The 20,552-nt window shown below is 46.8% G+C and overlaps 1 protein-coding gene across 2 annotated transcripts in view; it reads right to left on the bottom strand.

The window, feature by feature from the left end:
* The window catches only part of AP3B1 (adaptor related protein complex 3 subunit beta 1), a 494,777-nt gene that overhangs the window by 20,016 nt on the left and 454,209 nt on the right, over positions 1 to 20,552 (bottom strand). Inside the window, exon 26 of one of the 2 annotated variants that reach the window (XM_063963638.1) lies at positions 569 to 707. In XM_063963638.1, the coding sequence (XP_063819708.1) occupies positions 569 to 707 (139 nt within the window). Of the gene's footprint in view, positions 1 to 568; positions 708 to 20,552 lie in introns of those variants that run through there. The other variant, XM_063963639.1, reaches the window with a different exon arrangement.

Below are 20,552 nucleotides of genomic sequence, written 5' to 3'. Positions count from 1 at the left end.
CAGGGCTACCTGAAAATAACTAACTAAAATAAAGAATAAAAAGTAAACTCTCTGGCGCTCCAGAGAAATGCACCCGGCTCCTTGGGCACATTTTTCAAAACTGAGTCTGGTAGGAGGGACATAGGGGAGAGGAGCCAGCACACACATACACACACTAAAGGTTTTAAAGTGCCAGGCTCCAGTGGATACGATCTATACCCCATTGGACTAAAGTACAGAACCCCAGTATGCACTAGGACGTTAGAGAAAAAATATAATGGTGAAATGTCCACATTAAACTAACAAGGAACAAATGCAGATGCATAGGGATCTCTGACCAGACTTGGGTCCTGCTCCTGTGACATACAGTATACAGAAGGTCTCCGGCAGGACTATCTGCACCACTCTCCTCTTCCTTTCTCCTTCAACCTCACTGTGTCCTGATATTTGGGCTGGCACCTGAACTCCGCCTGTTAGCTGGACCCGCACTTGCTTAGCCCTGATACTAGAATACCAAAGTCTGTCTGTTACTGTACCTGCTACTTGTAAGAGGACACGGAAGCACCCATCGGCAGGCATACACACTTACCTGTATATGTTGTTTTGTCCTGAAGGAACTACCCCGAGGTTGGCAGCTGCAATGAACTTCTGTGCCACGGCCTGCGGTATGCTGCTCTGTGGGGATACTGTAATAGTTGCTGAATGCTCATTCATACCCGTCAGCTTTGCTGTGCAAATAAAACACAGGAAACGTGCGTTACAAGAGCTAGAGAAATGGCTTTATAATGGAACAGTTACCCTGAACTGTTACTTCAAGAAATACACTAAAAACACAAGAAACAAGTGTGTGCAGGATGCCACAATCTTTTTGCATCAGCTTAAAAGGGAAACACCCATTACAGATTCAGTACTATGGGAATCTGAGGACTCTGCTTCTCGCACTATACAACTCTGTATATGCCTCTTACTTGCCTCCCCCATCTCCTATAATATCAGCATTGCAATATCCTGACTTACTCTGTGCTGCTGCAAGCTTACCTATTTTATACTGAGGTGAGCAAAAGATGAAGAATGATAATAGAAATAGAATAGTATATAAATATATAGATATTAGAATAGTCTAAACAAACTGAACAACGGGAGCTTACAATCTGTACACTATGGGCATATTTTTTGGGTGAGAGAAGCATGTGTACAAACTCCAATTAGACTGTGGCGGGGGCGGGGGAGGGTAAGCATGGAACCCATAACTGCAGGGCTGCTAGACAGCAATGGCACTGTGCATAGTCTCGGAACAGGATAGTATGATAACGCAGGAATGGCTTGTTATGCTCGGAGTATGACATGGGCTGTTGTGCTTGCTACAATTTTGGTAGATATACACATTTCTACATATCCCAGAAACCTACCTCAACTGCTGTAACAAGATTTAAAAGAAGCTTTAACTTAATGAACCTGTGTTTTTACCGCAATATTGGGGCAGCTGTATTAAGCCTGGAGAAGGCATAAGGAAGTGATAAAGCAGTGATAAGTGCAAGGTGATAAACGCACCAGCCAATCAGCTCCTAACCGTTAATTTACATATTGGAGCTGATTGGCTGGTGCGTTTATCACCTTGCACTTATCACTGAATCATCACTTCTTTATGCCGCCTCCAGCTTAATACATTCGCCCCACACTGTTCTGTAATTAAGCTACTGTACTTCTCCAATCTTCATGGCTACCAAAGTTTATGCTAGGCTTTCAGGCTGTGGCCTCCACATTAATCAGGCAGCCACCACATTAATCAGCACGGAAAGCATCCAAAGCCATTTATATTATTGTGTCCGTGTATCTAATGCTATAGTAGTTTCAGGTTTTAAATGAATGAAAGAAAAATAGGGAGACACAGTAACTGTGCAAGTGGCCACAAGTGTCAGCCAGTGCGCGCGCCGTGATGCTGAATTCTTCCGCGAGCGAAGTAAACACTCTGACATTGCAAATGACAGAATCAACAGCATTTTCCCTTCCCATCAATCCATTCACAGCACAAGGTAGCAGTTAAAATATAATATAAGCACCTATGGAATTTACTACTGTAAGAAAAAGCAAACTGAGATTTTTATATTCTGCATAAAAAGTAAGATGTTCCATTAAAACATATACAGAAGCCATAAAATCCTTTTCGTGTTCTAAGTAAAATGTATAAATAAAAAACCAAGCCATGTTACTACTGTACGTGGGTGATAAATAAAGAGATTATAGGTATAACTTATATTGGGTGAATAGTAATGTCCCTGGACTCTCTTTGAAAGTGTTTAGTGATGGAATTTCACGTTCCTGTGTGGCTCTGTCTTTTATATTAGTCATGGGCATACTCCGTGACTTCTAATATTCATATATGTTACAGGAGAGGGCTGAGTGTTTCCATTACAGATGTGTCCTAATACAGCTTTGCTGCAGCTGCACCAAACAATCCCTCGCCAGGTCCCGTGAGACTCTGCTAGTGCCGTAAGTGCATCTTAGACTGGATCCGGTCAAGATCCCAGCAGTCAAAATACCAACTCCATGATCCCAACACTACTTAGAATGCTGACACTGGCATCACGAATAGGGTCACAAGGACGGCGCCGGAATACTGACCACCAGGATCCCGAACGTTCGTGCACTAACAACCAAGAGAGGTAAGTCGCGAGGGGGGGTTCGGGTTAGAGTTAAGCTTACGCTGCGAGGGGAGGGCTAGGGTAAGCCTGAGGGGGTTAGGTTTAGGCTGCGGAGAAGGGGTGTTAGGGTTAGGCAACCTTCTGGACGTTTATGTTGCAGGGGAGGGAGGGTTAGCGTTAGGAGGCCATTGGGGGGAGACAGATATACTTACCTTCCTCTGTCTGGATTTAGACTGTCGGGATACCACGTCGTGATTCTGACCAACGGCATACTCTACCCAACCCTCTTAGATGCCAAGTGATGCGATTAGAACACTCCAGGAGAATGTGCATACTAATTTGATATGAGACACTTGTATATCTGTGTGCGACTGAGTCTCTGAATCTGCATACAAAGTGCTATGATGCAGTGGTCGTGGCTTTTTTCCCATACCAAGTTATGTTGTACTTCATATACACACAGACATGCAAGTGTCACATATGAAACTATTCAGCAGAGTCTACTGGTACATCCTAGTCACATTGTGGTACGTCTAAGACAGCTGACAGATAATGAGCTACAGCACGGCTTTGACTGACGAAAAAAAAGAATGCAGCTGTGTGTGGATGCAGCAGGGGAGTACACAGAAGGAGAATGGAGTTAAAAATAAGATTTTACTTACCGATAAATCTATTTCTCGTAGTCCGTAGTGGATGCTGGGGACTCCGTCAGGACCATGGGGATTAGCGGCTCCGCAGGAGACGGCACAAAACTAAAGCTTTAGGATCAGGTGGTGTGTACTGGCTCCTCCCCCTATGACCCTCCTCCAAGCCTCAGTTAGGATACTGTGCCCGGACGAGCGTACACAATAAGGAAGGATATTGAATCCCGGGTAAGACTCATACCAGCCACACCAATCACACCGTACTTGTGATCTAAACCCAGTTAACAGTATGACAAACGTAGGAGCCTCTGAACAGACGGCTCACAACAAATAACAACCCGATTTTTTTGTAACAATAACTATGTACAAGTATTGCAGACAATCCGCACTTGGGATGGGCGCCCAGCATCCACTACGGACTACGAGAAATAGATTTATCGGTAAGTAAAATCTTATTTTCTCTGACGTCCTAAGTGGATGCTGGGGACTCCGTCAGGACCATGGGGATTATACCAAAGCTCCCAAACGGGCGGGACAGTGCGGATGACTCTGCAGCACCGAATGAGAGAACTCCAGGTCCTCTTTAGCCAGGGTATCAAATTTGTAGAATTTTACAAACGTGTTCTCCCCCGACCACGTAGCTGCTCGGCAGAGTTGTAATGCCGAGACCCCTCGGGCAGCCGCCCAGGATGAGCCCACCTTCCTTGAGGAATGGGCCTTGACAGATTTAGGCTGTGGCAGGCCTGCCACAGAATGTGCAAGTTGAATTGTGCTACAAATCCAACGAGCAATCGTCTGCTTAGAAGCAGGAGCACCCAGCTTGTTGGGTGCATACAGTATAAACAGCGAGTCAGATTTTCTGACTCCAGCCGTCCTTGAAATGTATATTTTCAATGCCCTGACAACGTCCAGCAACTTGGAATCTTCCAAATCGCTAGTAGCCGCAGGCACCACAATAGGCTGGTTCAGGTGAAACGCTGACACCACCTTAGGCAGAAACTGAGGACGCGTCCGCAGTTCTGCCCTGTCTGAATGGAAAATCAGATATGGGCTCTTATACGATAAAGCCGCCAATTCTGATACTCTCCTGGCTGAAGCCAGGGCCAGTAGCATGGTTACTTTCCATGTAAGATATTTCAAATCCACCGATTTGAGTGGCTCAAACCAATGGGATTTGAGAAAATCCAAAACTACATTCAGGTCCCACGGAGCCACTGGGGGCACAACCGGGGGCTGTATATGTAGTACTCCTTTTACAAAAGTCTGGACTTCAGGAACTGAAGCCAATTCTTTCTGGAAGAAAATCGACAGGGCCGAAATTTGAACCTTAATGGACCCCAATTTGAGGCCCATAGACAATCCTGTTTGCAGGAAATGTAGGAATCGACCCAGTTGAAATTCCTCCGTGGGGGCCTTCCTGGCCTCACACCACGCAACATATTTTCTCCAAATGCGGTGATAATGTTGTGCAGTCACCTCCTTTCTGGCTTTAACCAGTGTAGGAATGACCTCTTCTGGAATGCCTTTTTCCTTTAGAATTCGGCGTTCAACCGCCATGCCGTCAAACGCAGCCGCGGTAAGTCTTGGAATAGACACGGTCCCTGCTGAATCAGGTCCCGTCTTAGAGGTAGAGGCCCCGGATTTTCCGTGAGCATCTCCTGAAGTTCCGGGTACCAAGTTCTTCTTGGCCAATCCGGAGCCACGAGTATCGTTCTTACTCCCCTTTGCCGTATAATTCTCAGTACTTTGGGTATGAGAGGCAGAGGAGGAAACACATACACTGACTGGTACACCCACGGTGTTACCAGAGCGTCCACAGCTATTGCCTGAGGGTCTCTTGACCTGGCGCAATACCTGTCCAGTTTTTTGTTGAGGCGAGACGCCATCATATCCACCTTTGGTTTTCCCAACGGTTCACAATCATGTGGAAGACTTCTGGATGAAGTCCCCACTCTCCCGGGTGGAGGTCGTGCCTGCTGAGGAAGTCTGCTTCCCAGTCGTCCACTCCCGGAATGAACACTGCTGACAGTGCTATCACATGATCTTCCGCCCAGCGAAGGATCCTTGCAGCTTCTGCCATTGCTCTCCTGCTTCTTGCGCCGCCCTGTCTGTTTACGTGGGCGACTGCCGTGATGTTGTCCGACTGGATCAACACCGGCTGACCCTGAAGCAGGGGTTTTGCCAGGCTTAGAGCATTGTAAATTGCTCTTAGCTCCAGTATATTTATATGAAGAGACATCTCCAGGCTTGACCATACTCCCTGGAAGTTTCTTCCCTGTGTGACCGCTCCCCAGCCTCTCAGACTGGCATCCGTGGTCACCAGGACCCAGTCCTGTATGCCGAATCTGCGGCCCTCTAACAGATGAGCACTCTGCAACCACCACAGAAGAGACACCCTTGTCCGTGGCGATAAGGTTATCCGCTGATGCATCTGCAGATGCGATCCGGACCATTTGTCCAGCAGATCCCACTGAAAAGTTCGTGCGTGGAATCTGCCGAATGGAATTGCTTCGTAAGAAGCCACCATCTTTCCCAGGACTCTTGTGCATTGATGCACAGACACTTTTCCTGGTTTAAGGAGGTTCCTGACAAGTTCGGATAACTCCTTGGCTTTCTCCTCCGGAAGAAACACCTTTTTCTGAACCGTGTCCAGAATCATTCCCAGGAACAGCAGACGTGTTGTCGGGGTCAACTGAGATTTTGGAAAATTCAGAATCCACCCGTGTTGTTGCAGCACTACTTGGGTTAGTGCTACTCCGTCCTCCAGCTGTTCTCTGGACCTTGCCCTTATCAGGAGATCGTCCAAGTAAGGGATAATTAATACGCCTCTTCTTCGCAGAAGAATCATAATTTCGGCCATTACCTTGGTAAAGACCCGAGGTGCCGTGGACAATCCAAACGGCAGCGTCTGAAACTGATAATGACAGTTTTGCACCACGAACCTGAGGTACCCTTGATGTGAAGGGCAAATTGGGACATGCAGGTAAGCATCCTTTATGTCCAGGGACACCATAAAGTCCCCTTCTTCCAGATTCGCTATCACTGCTCTGAGTGATTCCATCTTGAACTTGAATTTTTGTATGTACAGGTTCAAAGATTTCAGATTTAGAATAGGTCTTACCGAGCCGTCCGGCTTCGGTACCACAAATAGCGTGGAGTAATACCCCTTTCCCTGTTGTAGGAGGGGTACCTTGACTATCACCTGCTGAGAAAACAGCTTGTGAATGGCTTCCAATACCGTCGCCCTGTCTGAGGGAGACGTTGGCAAAGCAGACTTTAGGAACCGGCGAGGGGGAGACTTCTCGAATTCCAACCTGTAACCCTGAGATACTACCTGCAGGATCCAAGGGTCCACCTGTGAGCAAGCCCACTGTGCGCTGAAATTCCTGAGTCGACCCCCCACCGTTCCTGAGTCCGCTTGTACAGCCCCAGCGTCATGCTGAGGGCTTTTCAGAACCCTGGGAGGGCTTCTGTTCCTGGGCAGGGGCTGCTTGCTGCCCTCTCTTACCCCTTCCTCTGCCCCGGGGCAGATATGACTGTCCTTTTGCCCTCTTGTTCTTATAGGACCGAAAGGACTGCGGCTGAAAAGACGGTGTCTTTTTCTGTTGGGAGGGGGTCTGAGGTAAAAAGGTGGATTTTCCGGCAGTTGCCGTGGCCACCAGATCCGATAGACCTACGCCAAATATCCGCATCACCTGACCACTGTCGCGTCCATAAACTTCTTCTGGCAGATATGGACATCGCACTTACTCTCGATGCCAGAGTGCAAATATCCCTCTGAGCATCTCGCATATAAAGAAAAGCATCCTTTAATTGCTCTATAGTCAATAAAATACTGTCCCTATCCAGGGTATCAATATTTTCAGTTAGGGAATCCGACCAGACCACCCCAGCACTGCACATCCAGGCTGAGGCGATGGCTGGTCGCAGTATAACACCAGTATGTGTGTATATACTCTTTAGGGTAGTTTCCAGCCTCCTATCAGCTGGATCCTTGAGGGCGGCCGTATCAGGAGACGGTAACGCCACTTGTTTTGATAAGCGTGTGAGCGCCTTATCCACCCTAGGGGGTGTTTCCCAGCGCGCCCTAACCTCTGGCGGGAAAGGGTATAATGCCAATAACTTTTTTGAAATTAGCACTTTTCTATCTGGGTTAACCCACGCTTCATCACATACATCATTCAATTCCTCTGATTCAGGAAAAACTACAGGTAGTTTTTTCACCCCCCACATAATACCCCTTTTTGTGGTACTTGCAGTATCAGAGATATGCAAAGCCTCCTTTATTGCCGTGATCATATAACGTGTGGCTCTACTTGAAAATACGTTTGTTTCTTCACCGTCGACACTAGATTCAGTGTCCGTGTCTGGGTCTGTGTCGACCGACTGAGGTAAAGGGCGTTTTACAGCCCCTGACGGTGTCTGAGACGCGTGGGCAGGTACCAACTGGTTTTCCGTCCGTCTCATGTCGTCAACTGATTTTTGTAATGTGCTGACATTATCACGTAATTCCATAAACAAAGCCATCCATTCCGGTGTCGACTCCCTGGGGGGTGACATCACCATTACCGGCAATTGCTCTGCCTCCACACCAACATCGTCCTCATACATGTCGACACACACGTACCGACACACAGCAGACACACAGGGAATGCTCTTATCGAAGACAGGACCCCACTAGCCCTTTGGGGAGACAGAGGGAGAGTTTGCCAGCACACACCCAAGCGCTATAATATATATGGGAACAACCTTATATAAGTGTTGTATCCTTATAGCAGCTTAAATATATAAAATATCGCCATAAAAAGTGCCCCCCCTCTCTGTTTTACCCTGTTTCTGTAGTGCAGTGCAGGGGAGAGTCCTGGGAGCCTTCCTCACAGCTGAGCTGAGCAGGAAAATGGCGCTGTGTGCTGAGGAGAATAAGCCCCGCCCCCTATTCCGGCGGGCTTTTCTCCCGTAGTTTGTAATATCTGGCAGGGGTTAAATACATCCATATAGCCTCAAGGGCTATATGTGATGTATTTTTTAGCCATAAAAGGTATTTACATTGCTGCCCAGGGCGCCCCCAGCAGCGCCCTGCACCCTCCGTGACCGTTGGTGAGAAGTGTGTGACAAACAATGGCGCACAGCTGCAGTGCTGTGCGCTACCTTCAAGAAGACTGAAGAGCCTTCTGCCGCCGGTTTCTGGACCTTCAATCTTCAGCATCTGCAAGGGGGGTCGGCGGCGCGGCTCCGGGACGAACCCCAGGGTGAGACCTGTGTTCCGACTCCCTATGGAGCTAATGGTGTCCAGTAGCCTAAGAAGCCAATCCATCCTGCACGCAGGTGAGTTGAACTTCTCTCCCCTAAGTCCCTCGATGCAGTGAGCCTGTTGCCAGCAGGACTCACTGAAAATAATAAACCTAAAAACTTTTTCTAAGCAGCTCCTTAAGAGAGCCACCTAGATTGCACCCTGCTCGGACGGGCACAAAAACCTAACTGAGGCTTGGAGGAGGGTCATAGGGGGAGGAGCCAGTACACACCACCTGATCCTAAAGCTTTAGTTTTGTGCCCTGTCTCCTGCGGAGCCGCTAATCCCCATGGTCCTGACGGAGTCCCCAGCATCCACTTAGGACGTCAGAGAAATGTACTAATATAATTAAATGCACTGGTCTCATTATTTAATAGCCACACCTCATACAGCATAGATTATATAGAAAACACTTTGATAACAGGCCTGGCCAACCAGTGGCTCTCCAGCTGTTGTGAAACATGCCCTGCCACAGTTGTTTTGTTAAAGAATGGTAAAACTGTGGCAGGGCATGCTAGGATGTATAATTTCACAACAGCTGGAGAGCCGTCATATCCAATTACCAGCAGTGTATACCGTGCGGGGAGGCTCCAGATTCAACGCTATTCAATTATTTTTCCACACGGGTAACACATGCTCATCCATAGATTCCACGTAAAGTGCAGCAAACTTTAAGTTCCCCTGTGGGTAAACCTCAGCGGATGCATTCACTGCAGATTTTTCCTGGCAGCTCTTGAAGCTGCCAGGAAAAATACTTTCAACACACGGGGACCTAATTGAAAAAGTCTGAGCTTACAATCAGCGGCAGGGTAAACCTAGTAGCTAATTGGAGATGACCCTTAGGGTGGAATTCAATTGTTTGAAAAGTCGGTTGGGTGTCTGTTTTTTCCTGTCTATTAGATAGGAAAAAAACAGACTCTCAACTGGCTTTTCAAACAATTGAATACCCTCTTAGTGTTAAAAGAATAAAATAAAAACAAAATTATGTAATTAAATTTGATTGCACAATTTACTACAACCAAATTCAAAAGATTATATGGTATTGTCCGTTATCACAAGACATCACCATTTATTTACATAGTGCAAATCATATTGTGCAATGCTGCACAGAGAATGTCACATTCACATCACTCCCCAGCTTTGAGATTCCTAACACACACACACACACACACACACACACACACACACACACACACACACACACACACGGGTCCCTTCATGTTTTTTTGTCAGAAGTCAGTTGAGCTACAAGTATGTTTTTGGACTGTGGGAGGAAACTGGAGCACCAATAGGAATCCCAAACGACATGAGGAGAATATACAAACCCCACACGGATATGATTTTGGTGGCGATCAGACCATCAGTGTTACCGCTACACAGATAGAGGCTTGTTTTACAACCTATGAATACCAGCAGGCTTTTCTTGCCTGACTAGTAACATGTTTTTAAGGTACTTTTGACTAGGGTCAGAGGACTCTTTTTTTCATTCAATTTTCAACTAACTCTGGTTCATTATGTAGTAGTTTTAAAATGGACCAGTACAGTAATTCTGTAGCCCAGCAGATCACTGACATGCTAAGGCTAGCAGAGTATTTTAGGAGGTGAGGGGGCTGATATGTGGGAGAAAGTGACCTGTCAGTTTATGGGATTATGCTAGGTAGTACTTGGCAGCTAGTGACAGAATGGACAGAAGCAGAAACACACAGAGATTGACAGAAATAGCAAAGTCCTCCTGCAGCACAGAGGAGAGTTGTGAAGCTCCTATATAAAATGATGAAGCTATATTGTGGGGTCAAACAATCCTACAAAGGAAACATTCAACATATCTTTAAACGTACTCATAATATAGTAATACTGATATTAATAAAATAATAATAATAATAATAATAATAATGTTTAAAGGCAAAAAACCTGGACAAAATAGACCTCATCCGAAGCCAGAGTAACTATTCATGTAAGCAGTGAACTATTTAACCAATGCCACACCTGACCCCAGGATGTTATTACTGGTTCAAACACGTGAACTATACTGCTAGGTGTGTAACTAGAAATGTTAGTTTTGGGATGAGCAGTTCTTTTAAAGAAAATATATAGTCCATAAATACAAAACAATTACAATGTTTATTTGCAACCAAGCACTTCTCTACTTGGATTCCCACATAAAAGATAAGAAGCACAGTATAATAATTATTGTAATATTATAATTCTATTTAAACAATTCCATTACAAGAGTACAGTTGATCGCAGTTTTGCGTATTCAGAAAAAAAAAACAACAACTGTGTAATAAGCCTGCATACAGAGTGAAGAGCCATATGCCTGTACACAGGGGCGGATCCAGAAGAAAATGATAGGGGGGGGGAGATGGAAGGGGAAGTACATTTGCGTGCGGCTTCGGTGCATGTGAGGTGGCGCTTCTTATACAATGCTCACAGTTGTAGCGCTCATTATGCAATGTCCACTGTACTGGTAGTGCCCCTTATATAGACCCCATAGTAGTGGTGCCCCTTATGCAATGCCCCTATTGCCCCCAGTAGTAATGTTGCCTGTAGTAATGCCCGCAGTCATATAGTGAGTGTGGCCAATTAAAATGAGACGTGATACACAGACATATGCCCCAAATAGTGCAGTGCCAAATCCACAATTGCCCCCACAGTGCCAGATCCACAAATGTCCCCACAGTGCCAGATCCACAAATGTCCCCACAGTGCCAGATCCACAAATGCCCCCACAGTGCCAGATCCACAAATGCCCCCACAGTGCCACAGTGCTAGATCCAAAAATGCCCCCACAGTGCCAGATCCAAAAATGCCCCTACAGTGCCAGATCCAAAAATGCCCCTACAGTGCCAGATCCAAAAATGCCCCTACAGTGCCAGGTATACAAATGCCCCCACAGTGCCAGGTAAACAATTGCCATCACAGTGCCAGGTAAACAATTGCCCCCACAGTGCCAGGTATACAATTGCCCTCACAGTGCCAGGTATACAAATGCCCCCACAGCAGGTATACAAATGCCCCCACAGCAGTTCTGCAGCTGCTTACCGCTGCTGCTTTTCTGCCCGGCTGGCTCTGAGGGTGTCAGGAGGAGAGCGCGGCTATGTCTGGCGGCGTGTAGGACTTCAAACTAGCCGCCAGTTCGTGAGCCAATCAGAGCTCGCGGACCGGCGACTTCTGATTGGCTGCTGGTCCGCGAGCTCTGATTGGCTCACGAACCGGCGGCTGGTTTGAAGTCCGCAACACGCCGCCAGATAGCCGCGCTGTCCTCCTGACAGCTGAGACACGCTGCCGCCGGACTGAGCGGCAGCGTGTCTCAGTGACACAAGCGGGGGGGGGGGGGGGATGGGGCCACAAATGACAGGGGGGGCACGGGCCGGAGTGCCCCCCCCTGGATTCGCCACTGCCTGTACATGTAGGGGTTATTGAGCAATGTCTCTGTCTTTACAGGTGTCATCCACTGTGGGAAATGTGAAAATAGAAAGGGGGTGCAGATAGCCTGGCAGTTGGGAAGCCACAATATGCCCAGGTGCTGGATGTCTGGTCAATGAGCCTGGAAAGGTCACACGAGCAGTGTTATGGCTATTCCAAGCAACAATTTACTCAACAGAAAAGGCTCAGCCGCTAGCATACCTAGCTAAAACGCTATGAAATGATGGAACATTACATGCTGTATTAGCCTGTTTAACCACACTATTAGACAGCAGCTTCGGGAGAGTAAAAAAGAATGAAGAAGAAAAAAAATCCAGAGAGAAAGAAAACAGTCCACATACAGTACAGTCACTTTTAAGAGCCCAAGCTGACCTAACACTGCCGCTAGATGTGTATAGTCATTTAGGTTTTAAACCTTCTCCATTAAGCTATATTGAAGAGCAAATGCTCAATAAATGAATGCAACTATGTTTATGTTAAAAGCCTGTTTCCTGCAGCCAGTAATTAAGGACATTCGGTACAAAGCTAGTACTTTTTCTGACAAGCTTCTGCAAATGGAAAGATGGATAGGCATTCATACAAGTGGCTGCGTCGCTTCATATTTAACCTTAACACTCTCGTCATTAATGCTTTGTCTAACATGCTCCATAAAAGACATGGTACTGCTCCACCGAAGTAAAATTAAAAAAAAAAAAAAAAAATCAGCTATGCCATGCTTTTCAGAAAAGAAAATTAATTATTAGCAGCTAATGTATTGGCATAAAGAAAAGTAACATCCTATCAGACAAGGCACACATCCAATCTGCCTCCTCAGCCCCCTCCCACTTTAACTCGTGCTGTTTTATTGTTATGGGCAATTTGTACCACTCAGCATGACAGTGTAAACTGAATTAAGATTAATTTACATGCAAAAGAACACTTAGGAGACCAGCATGGTAAGCAAATGTATTGTCTCGATTGCTGAGGTGGAAAAGAACCTGGCGAGGAAAAAAAAAAAAAACTGCTCTAATTAAGGGGCATCAGATATGATTGCTAGAGGTAGTTAAGGGCCAGAAAATAGTACATGTCCAACTAGTTAAATAATTAGCATCTTGCATACCGGGGATTTATAAGATAGATTCATAAATCTTAATAAGGCAAAAGTAAACACCTTCGCTGTAAACTTTCAAGTGACGTTTTTCCAAAATTAGAATTTATAAAACAGAATCACTGTCAAAGAAAAAGAAAAAAAAAAAAGAGTGCATAAGGAACTTTCATTTCACTTCTGTAATAACTGCTGGACAGAATCCTGGCTGGCTACTATAGACCGTGAGATGAAGATTTACTCCCACTTGGATAAAGCCCACATTTACAATTTCACAAACTCAAGCATCTATTACTCAGCGGAAAAACGCGTACCGTAGTAAATTGTTTGTAGATATATCCACATATATAGGCTTATACCAGAAGAAACTATGCGCAACATGAAAACCAGTATCCGCTAGGTAAAGATTAAGAAAAAATATTAATGTACTTTAAAGTTTACCTGTTACTTACACACAACGCATTTTGTGGGCTAATCCTATATGCATCGATTAAGTAGAAACGTATTATTAAACCTGTTCAGATCCCTATTGTAGAGTATTTCAACTGCTGTTAAGGAAGTATTACTAGGTTAATTTGATCAGCTAGTAGAGAGGTTCCCAAACTGTGTGCCGTGGCTCCTGGGGTGCCTCGGGACACTTGCAGGGGTGCCCTGGGTTGGTGGTCCAGGACCAATTCAAATTATTCATGGTCAATATAATAGGCAAGACCAGTGCTGGTGGCTGCCAGTCATAAAATGAGGGCAAACAGAAGCAAATCTCGTCCCTCACCACACAACTGACCCTAAGGATGACATATAAACGCAATCTACTTCATGTAATATTTCTTACTAAAGTTCTCAATAAGAAATTTTTGGACTAAGGGTGCCGTGAAAAATAATCTGATATTCTAGGGCGCCGTGATTCAAAAAAGTTTGGAAACCACTGAGCTAGTACTTTCATTGGATTTATGTGATCTGTGTTTTTATATCACAGCAGATTACATTGCATAGTTAAAATTTTAGAAAGCGGTTAGAAGTGGATTTATATCTGAACTATGTTAAGAACTTATAGTGATTGAGTGTGGTTTACAGACCTTACATTTGAACAACACCTTCTGCTGGAGCTGGAGGTTGCAATAAGGATGAACACGTTTCAGTAGTCCTATTTATTCAGTATAGGTTATGCTAGCCATACATTAGGAAGATATAGTTGGCTGGTTGGAAAGATAATCATTTCCTCCCACACACTGCCAGATTATCAGCCGTTTGCTCCCACGCGCTAAAAAAACGCCTAGAAACGGTCTGTCCAGCTAGTTGGGAAAATCAAACTTGTTTGATTTTCCCCAACTCCTTTCAGACTGACAAAAATTTCCCGGGTTATTGCACATGAACGCGTATCAACCTGGGAAATTGCTCAGTGTGAAAGGGTACTGAAAGATTATACCGGGTCAAGCGTCCCGGCATTTCATCCCAGGTATCGACCTGGGTTGAATACGGGATCGTCCCGGGATGTAGTGTAGTGTGAATGGGCCCTAACGGGTATTCAGTACACAGAACTGTTAAAAGGCTTCTCACTGGAGCTTTTTGGGCTCAGAAAAGATGATGTCATCATCCAGAGCCCAGGGAAGCGCCCTGGAAGTGGAGGAGACAGGCAATATGGCTACCTGGACTGATCAGGAGATCAGAGAGCTGCTCAGCATAAAGGGGGAGGCGAAAATAAAGAGACAGATAACAGGCACAGTGAAGGATGCTATTATATATAAAAACATTGCAAAGCTGCTTGAAGCCAGAGGAATTATCCATACACAACAGCAAGTTGTTAATAAAATGAAGACTTTGAAAAAGCAGTTCTTGAAGCATGTGAGCAAGAAAAAATAAGAATTTACTTACCGATAATTCTATTTCTCATAGTCCGTAGTGGATGCTGGGGACTCCGAAAGGACCATGGGGAATAGCGGCTCCGCAGGAGACTGGGAACAAAAGTAAAAAGCTTTAGGACTACCTGGTGTGCACTGGTGCCTCCCCCTATGACCCTCCTCCAAGCCTCAGTTAGGATACTGTGCCCGGACGAGCGTACACAATAAGGAAGGATTTTGAATCCCGGGTAAGACTCATACCAGCCACACCAATCACACCGTACAACTTGTGATCTGAACCCAGTTAACAGCATGATAACAGAAGGAGCCTCCGAAAAGATGGCTCACAATAACAATAACCCGATTTTTGTAACAATAACTATGTACAAGTAATGCAGACAATCCGCACTTGGGATGGGCGCCCAGCATCCACTACGGACTATGAGAAATAGAATTATCGGTAAGTAAATTCTTATTTTCTCTAACGTCCTAGTGGATGCTGGGGACTCCGAAAGGACCATGGGGATTATACCAAAGCTCCCAAACGGGCGGGAGAGTGCGGATGACTCTGCAGCACCGAATGAGAGAACTCCTGGTCCTCCTCAGCCAGGGTATCAAATTTGTAGAATTTAGCAAACGTGTTTGCCCCTGACCAAGTAGCTGCTCGGCAAAGTTGTAAAGCCGAGACCCCTCGGGCAGCCGCCCTAGATGAGCCCACTTTCCGTGTGGAATGGGCTTTTACAGATTTTGGCTGTGGCAGGCCTGCCACAGAATGTGCAAGCTGAATTGTACTACAAATCCAACGAGCAATCGTCTGCTTAGAAGCAGGAGCACCCAGCTTGTTGGGTGCATACAGGATAAACAGCGAATCAGATTTTCTGACTCCAGCCGTCCTGGAAACATATATTTTCAGGGCCCTGACTACGTCCAGCAACTTGGAATCCTCCAAGTCCCTAGTAGCCGCAGGCACCACAATAGGCTGGTTTAAGTGAAAAGCTGAAACCACCTTAGGGAGAAATTGAGGACGAGTCCTCAATTCTGCCCTGTCCGTATGAAAAATTAGGTAAGGGCTTTTATAGGATAAAGCCGCCAATTCTGAGACACGCCTGGCTGAAGCCAGGGCTAACAGCATTACCACTTTCCATGTGAGATATTTTAAGTCCACAGTGGTGAGTGGTTCAAACCAATGTGATTTTAGGAATCCCAAAACTACATTGAGATCCCAAGGTGCCACTGGAGGCACAAAAGGAGGCTGTATATGCAGTACTCCCTTGACAAACGTCTGAACTTCAGGAACAGAAGCCAGTTCTTTTTGGAAGAATATTGACAGGGCCGAAATTTGAACCTTAATGGACCCTAATTTGAGGCCCATAGACAGTCCTGTTTGCAGGAAATGCAGGAAACGACCCAGTTGAAATTCCTCTGTAGGGGCCTTCCTGGCCTCGCACCACGCAACATATTTACGCCAAATACGGTGATAATGTTGTACGGTTACATCCTTCCTGGCTTTGATCAGGGTAGGGATGACTTCATCCGGAATGCCTTTTTCCTTCAGGATCCGGCGTTCAACCGCCATGCCGTCAAACGCAGCCGCGGTAAGTCTTGGAACAGACATGGTCCCTGCTGGAGCAGGTCCTTTCTTAGAGGTAGAGGCCACGGGTCTTCCGTGAGCATCTCTTGAATTTCCGGGTACCAAGTCCTTCTTGGCCAATCCGGAGCCACGAGTATAGTCTTTACTCCTCTCCTTCTTATGATTCTCAGTACTTTTGGTATGAGAGGAAGAGGAGGGAACACATACACTGACTGGTACACCCACGGTGTTACCAGAGCGTCCACAGCTATTGCCTGAGGGTCCCTTGACCTGGCGCAATATCTGTCCAGTTTTTTGTTGAGGCGGGACGCCATCATGTCCACCTTTGGTTTTTCCCAATGGTTCACAATCATGTGGAAGACTTCTGGGTGAAGTCCCCACTCCCCCGGGTGAAGATCGTGTCTGCTGAGGAAGTCTGCTTCCCAGTTGTCCACTCCCGGAATGAACACTGCTGACAGTGCTATCACATGATTCTCCGCCCAGCGAAGAATCCTTGCCACTTACATCATTGCCCTCCTGCTTCTTGTGCCGCCCTGTCTGTTTACGTGGGCGACTGCCGTGATGTTGTCCGACTGGATCAACACCGGCTGACCCTGAAGCAGAGGTCTTGCCTGACTTAGGGCATTGTAAATGGCCCTTAGTTCCAGGATATTTATGTGAAGTGACGTTTCCATGCTTGACCACAAGCCCTGGAAATTTCTTCCCTGTGTGACTGCTCCCCAGCCTCTCAGGCTGGCATCCGTGGTCACCAGGACCCAATCCTGAATGCCGAATCTGCGGCCCTCTAGGAGATGAGCACTCTGTAACCACCACAGGAGAGACACCCTTGTCCTTGGAGACAGGGTTATCCGCTGATGCATTTGAAGATGCGATCCGGACCATTTGTCCAGCAGATCCCACTGAAAAGTTCTTGCGTGGAATCTGCCAAATGGAATCGCTTCGTAAGAAGCCACCATCTTTCCCAGGACCCTTGTGCATTGATGTACTGACACTTGGCCTGGTCTTAGGAGGTTCCTGACTAGGTCGGATAACTCCTTTGCCTTCTCCTCCGGGAGAAACACCTTTTTCTGTACTGTGTCCAGAATCATCCCTAGGAACAGCAGACGTGTCGTCTGAATCAGCTGCGATTTTGGAATATTTAGAATCCATCCGTGCTGTCGTAGTACTACTTGAGATAGTGCTACTCCGACCTCTAACTGTTCTCTGGACCTTGCCCTTATCAGGAGATCGTCCAAGTAAGGGATAATTAAGACGCCTTTTCTTCGAAGAAGAATCATCATTTCGGCCATTACCTTGGTAAAGACCCGGGGTGCCGTGGACAATCCAAACGGCAGCGTCTGAAACTGATAGTGACAGTTCTGTACCACAAACCTGAGGTACCCTTGGTGAGAAGGGCAAATTGGGACATGGAGGTAAGCATCCTTGATGTCCAGAGACACCATATAGTCCCCTTCTTCCAGGTTCGCTATCACTGCTCTGAGTGACTCCATCTTGAACTTGAACCTTTTTATGTAAGTGTTCAAGGATTTCAGATTTAAAATGGGTCTCACCGAGCCGTCCGGCTTCGGTACCACAAACAGCGTGGAATAATACCCCTTTCCCTGTTGTAGGAGGGGTACCTTGATTATCACCTGCTGGGAATACAGCTTGTGAATGGCTTCCAATACCGCCTCCCTGTCGGGGGGAGACGTTGGTAAAGCAGACTTCAGGAACCGGCGAGGGGGAGACGTCTCGAATTCCAATTTGTACCCCTGAGATACTACCTGCAGGATCCAGGGGTCCACTTGCGAGTGAGCCCACTGCGCGCTGAAATTCTTGAGACGGGCCCCCACCGTGCCTGAGTCCGCTTGTAAGGCCCCAGCGTCATGCTGAGGACTTGGCAGAAGCGGGGGAGGGCTTCTGTTCGTGGGAAGAGGCTGTCTGCTGCAGTCTTTTTCCCCTTCCTCTGCCCCGGGGCAGATATGAGTGGCCTTTTGCCCGCTTGCCCTTATGGGGACGAAAGGACTGAGCCTGAAAAGACGGTATCTTTTTCTGCTGCGAGGTGACTTGGGGTAAAAAGGTGGATTTTCCAGCCGTTGCCGTGGCCACCAGGTCCGATAGACCGACCCCAAATAACTCCTCCCCTTTATACGGCAATACTTCCATATGCCGTTTGGAATCCGCATCCCCTGACCACTGTCGCGTCCATAATCCTCTTCTGGCAGAAATGGACATCGCACTTACTCTTGATGCCAGAGTGCAAATATCCCTCTGTGCATCTCGCATATATAGAAATGCATCCTTTAAATGCTCTATAGTCAATAATATATTGTCCCTGTCCAGGGTATCCATATTTTCAGTCAGGGAATCCGACCAAGCCACCCCAGCACTGCACATCCAGGCTGAGGCGATTGCTGGTCGCAGTATAATACCAGTATGTGTGTATATACTTTTAAGGATATTTTTCCAGCTTCCTATCAGCTGGTTCCTTGAGGGCGGCCGTATCAGGGGACGGTAACGCCACTTGTTTTGATAAGCGTGTGAGCGCCTTATCTACGCTAGGGGGGGTTTCCCAACGCGCCCTAACCTCTGGCGGGAAAGGGTATAATGCCAATAACTTTTTAGAAATTAGCAGTTTTTTATCGGGGGAAACCCACGCTTCATCACACACCTCATTTAATTCATCTGATTCGGGAAAAACTACGGGTAGTTTTTTCACACCCCACATAATACCCTTTTTTGTGGTACTTGTAGTATCAGAAATGTTCAAAACCTCCTTCATTGCCGTGATCATGTAACGTGTGGCCCTACTGGAAAATACGTTTGTTTCCTCACCGTCGACACTGGAGTCAGTGTCCGTGTCTGGGTCTGTGTCGACCACCTGAGGTAACGGGCGCTTTAGAGCCCCTGACGGTGTTTGAGACGCCTGTACAGGTATTAACTGATTTGCCGGCTGTCTCATGTCGTCAACAGTCTTTTGTAAAGTGCTGACACTATCACGTAATTCTTTCCATAAGACCATCCAGTCAGGTGTCGACTCCCTAGGGGGTGACATCACTAACAGAGGCAATTGCTCCGCCTCCACACCATTTTCCTCCTCATACATGTCGACACAGCGTACCGACACACAGCACACACACAGGGAATGCTCTGATAGAGGACAGGACCCCACTAGCCCTTTGGGGAGACAGAGGGAGAGTTTGCCAGCACACACCAGAGCGCTATATATATACAGGGATAACCTTATATAAGTGTTTTTCCCTAATATAGCTGCTGTATATATTTATATGCCAATTTAGTGCCCCCCCTCTCTTGTTTTACCCTGTTTCTGTAGTGCAGGACTGCAGGGGAGAGTCAGGGAGCCTTCCTCCAACGGAGCTGTGAGGAAAAAATGGCGCCAGTGTGCTGAGGAGATAGGCTCCGCCCCTTTTTCGGCGGCCTTTCTCCCGCTTTTTTATGTAAAAATAGGCAGGGGTTAAATACATCCATATAGCCCAGGAGCTCTATGTGATGTATTTTTTGCCAAAAAAGGTGTTTTTATTGCGTCTCAGGGCGCCCCCCCCCCCAGCGCCCTGCACCCTCAGTGACCGGAGTGTGAAGTGTGCTGTGCGCTACCTTAGTGAAGACAGGACGTCTTCTGCCGCCGATTTTCCGGACCTCTTCAGTCTTCTGGCTCTGTAAGGGGGACGGCGGCGCGGCTCCGGGACCCATCCATGGCTGGGCCTGTGATCGTCCCTCTGGAGCTAATGTCCAGTAGCCTAAGAAGCCCAATCCACTCTGCACGCAAGTGAGTTCGCTTCTTCTCCCCTTAGTCCCTCGATGCAGTGAGCCTGTTGCCAGCAGGTCTCACTGAAAATAAAAAAACCTATTTAAACTTTTACTCTAAGCAGCTCAGGAGAGCCACCTAGATTGCACCCTTCTCGTTCGGGCACAAAATCTTAACTGAGGCTTGGAGGAGGGTCATAGGGGGAGGAGCCAGTGCACACCAGGTAGTCCTAAAGCTTTTTACTTTTGTGCCCAGTCTCCTGTGGAGCCGCTATTCCCCATGGTCCTTTCGGAGTCCCCAGCATCCACTAGGACGT

Source organism: Pseudophryne corroboree, chromosome 1 (assembly GCF_028390025.1).
Source record: "Pseudophryne corroboree isolate aPseCor3 chromosome 1, aPseCor3.hap2, whole genome shotgun sequence".
Lineage (NCBI taxonomy): Eukaryota > Metazoa > Chordata > Amphibia > Anura > Myobatrachidae > Pseudophryne > Pseudophryne corroboree.
This window is presented reverse-complemented; position numbering and strand designations above follow the sequence as displayed.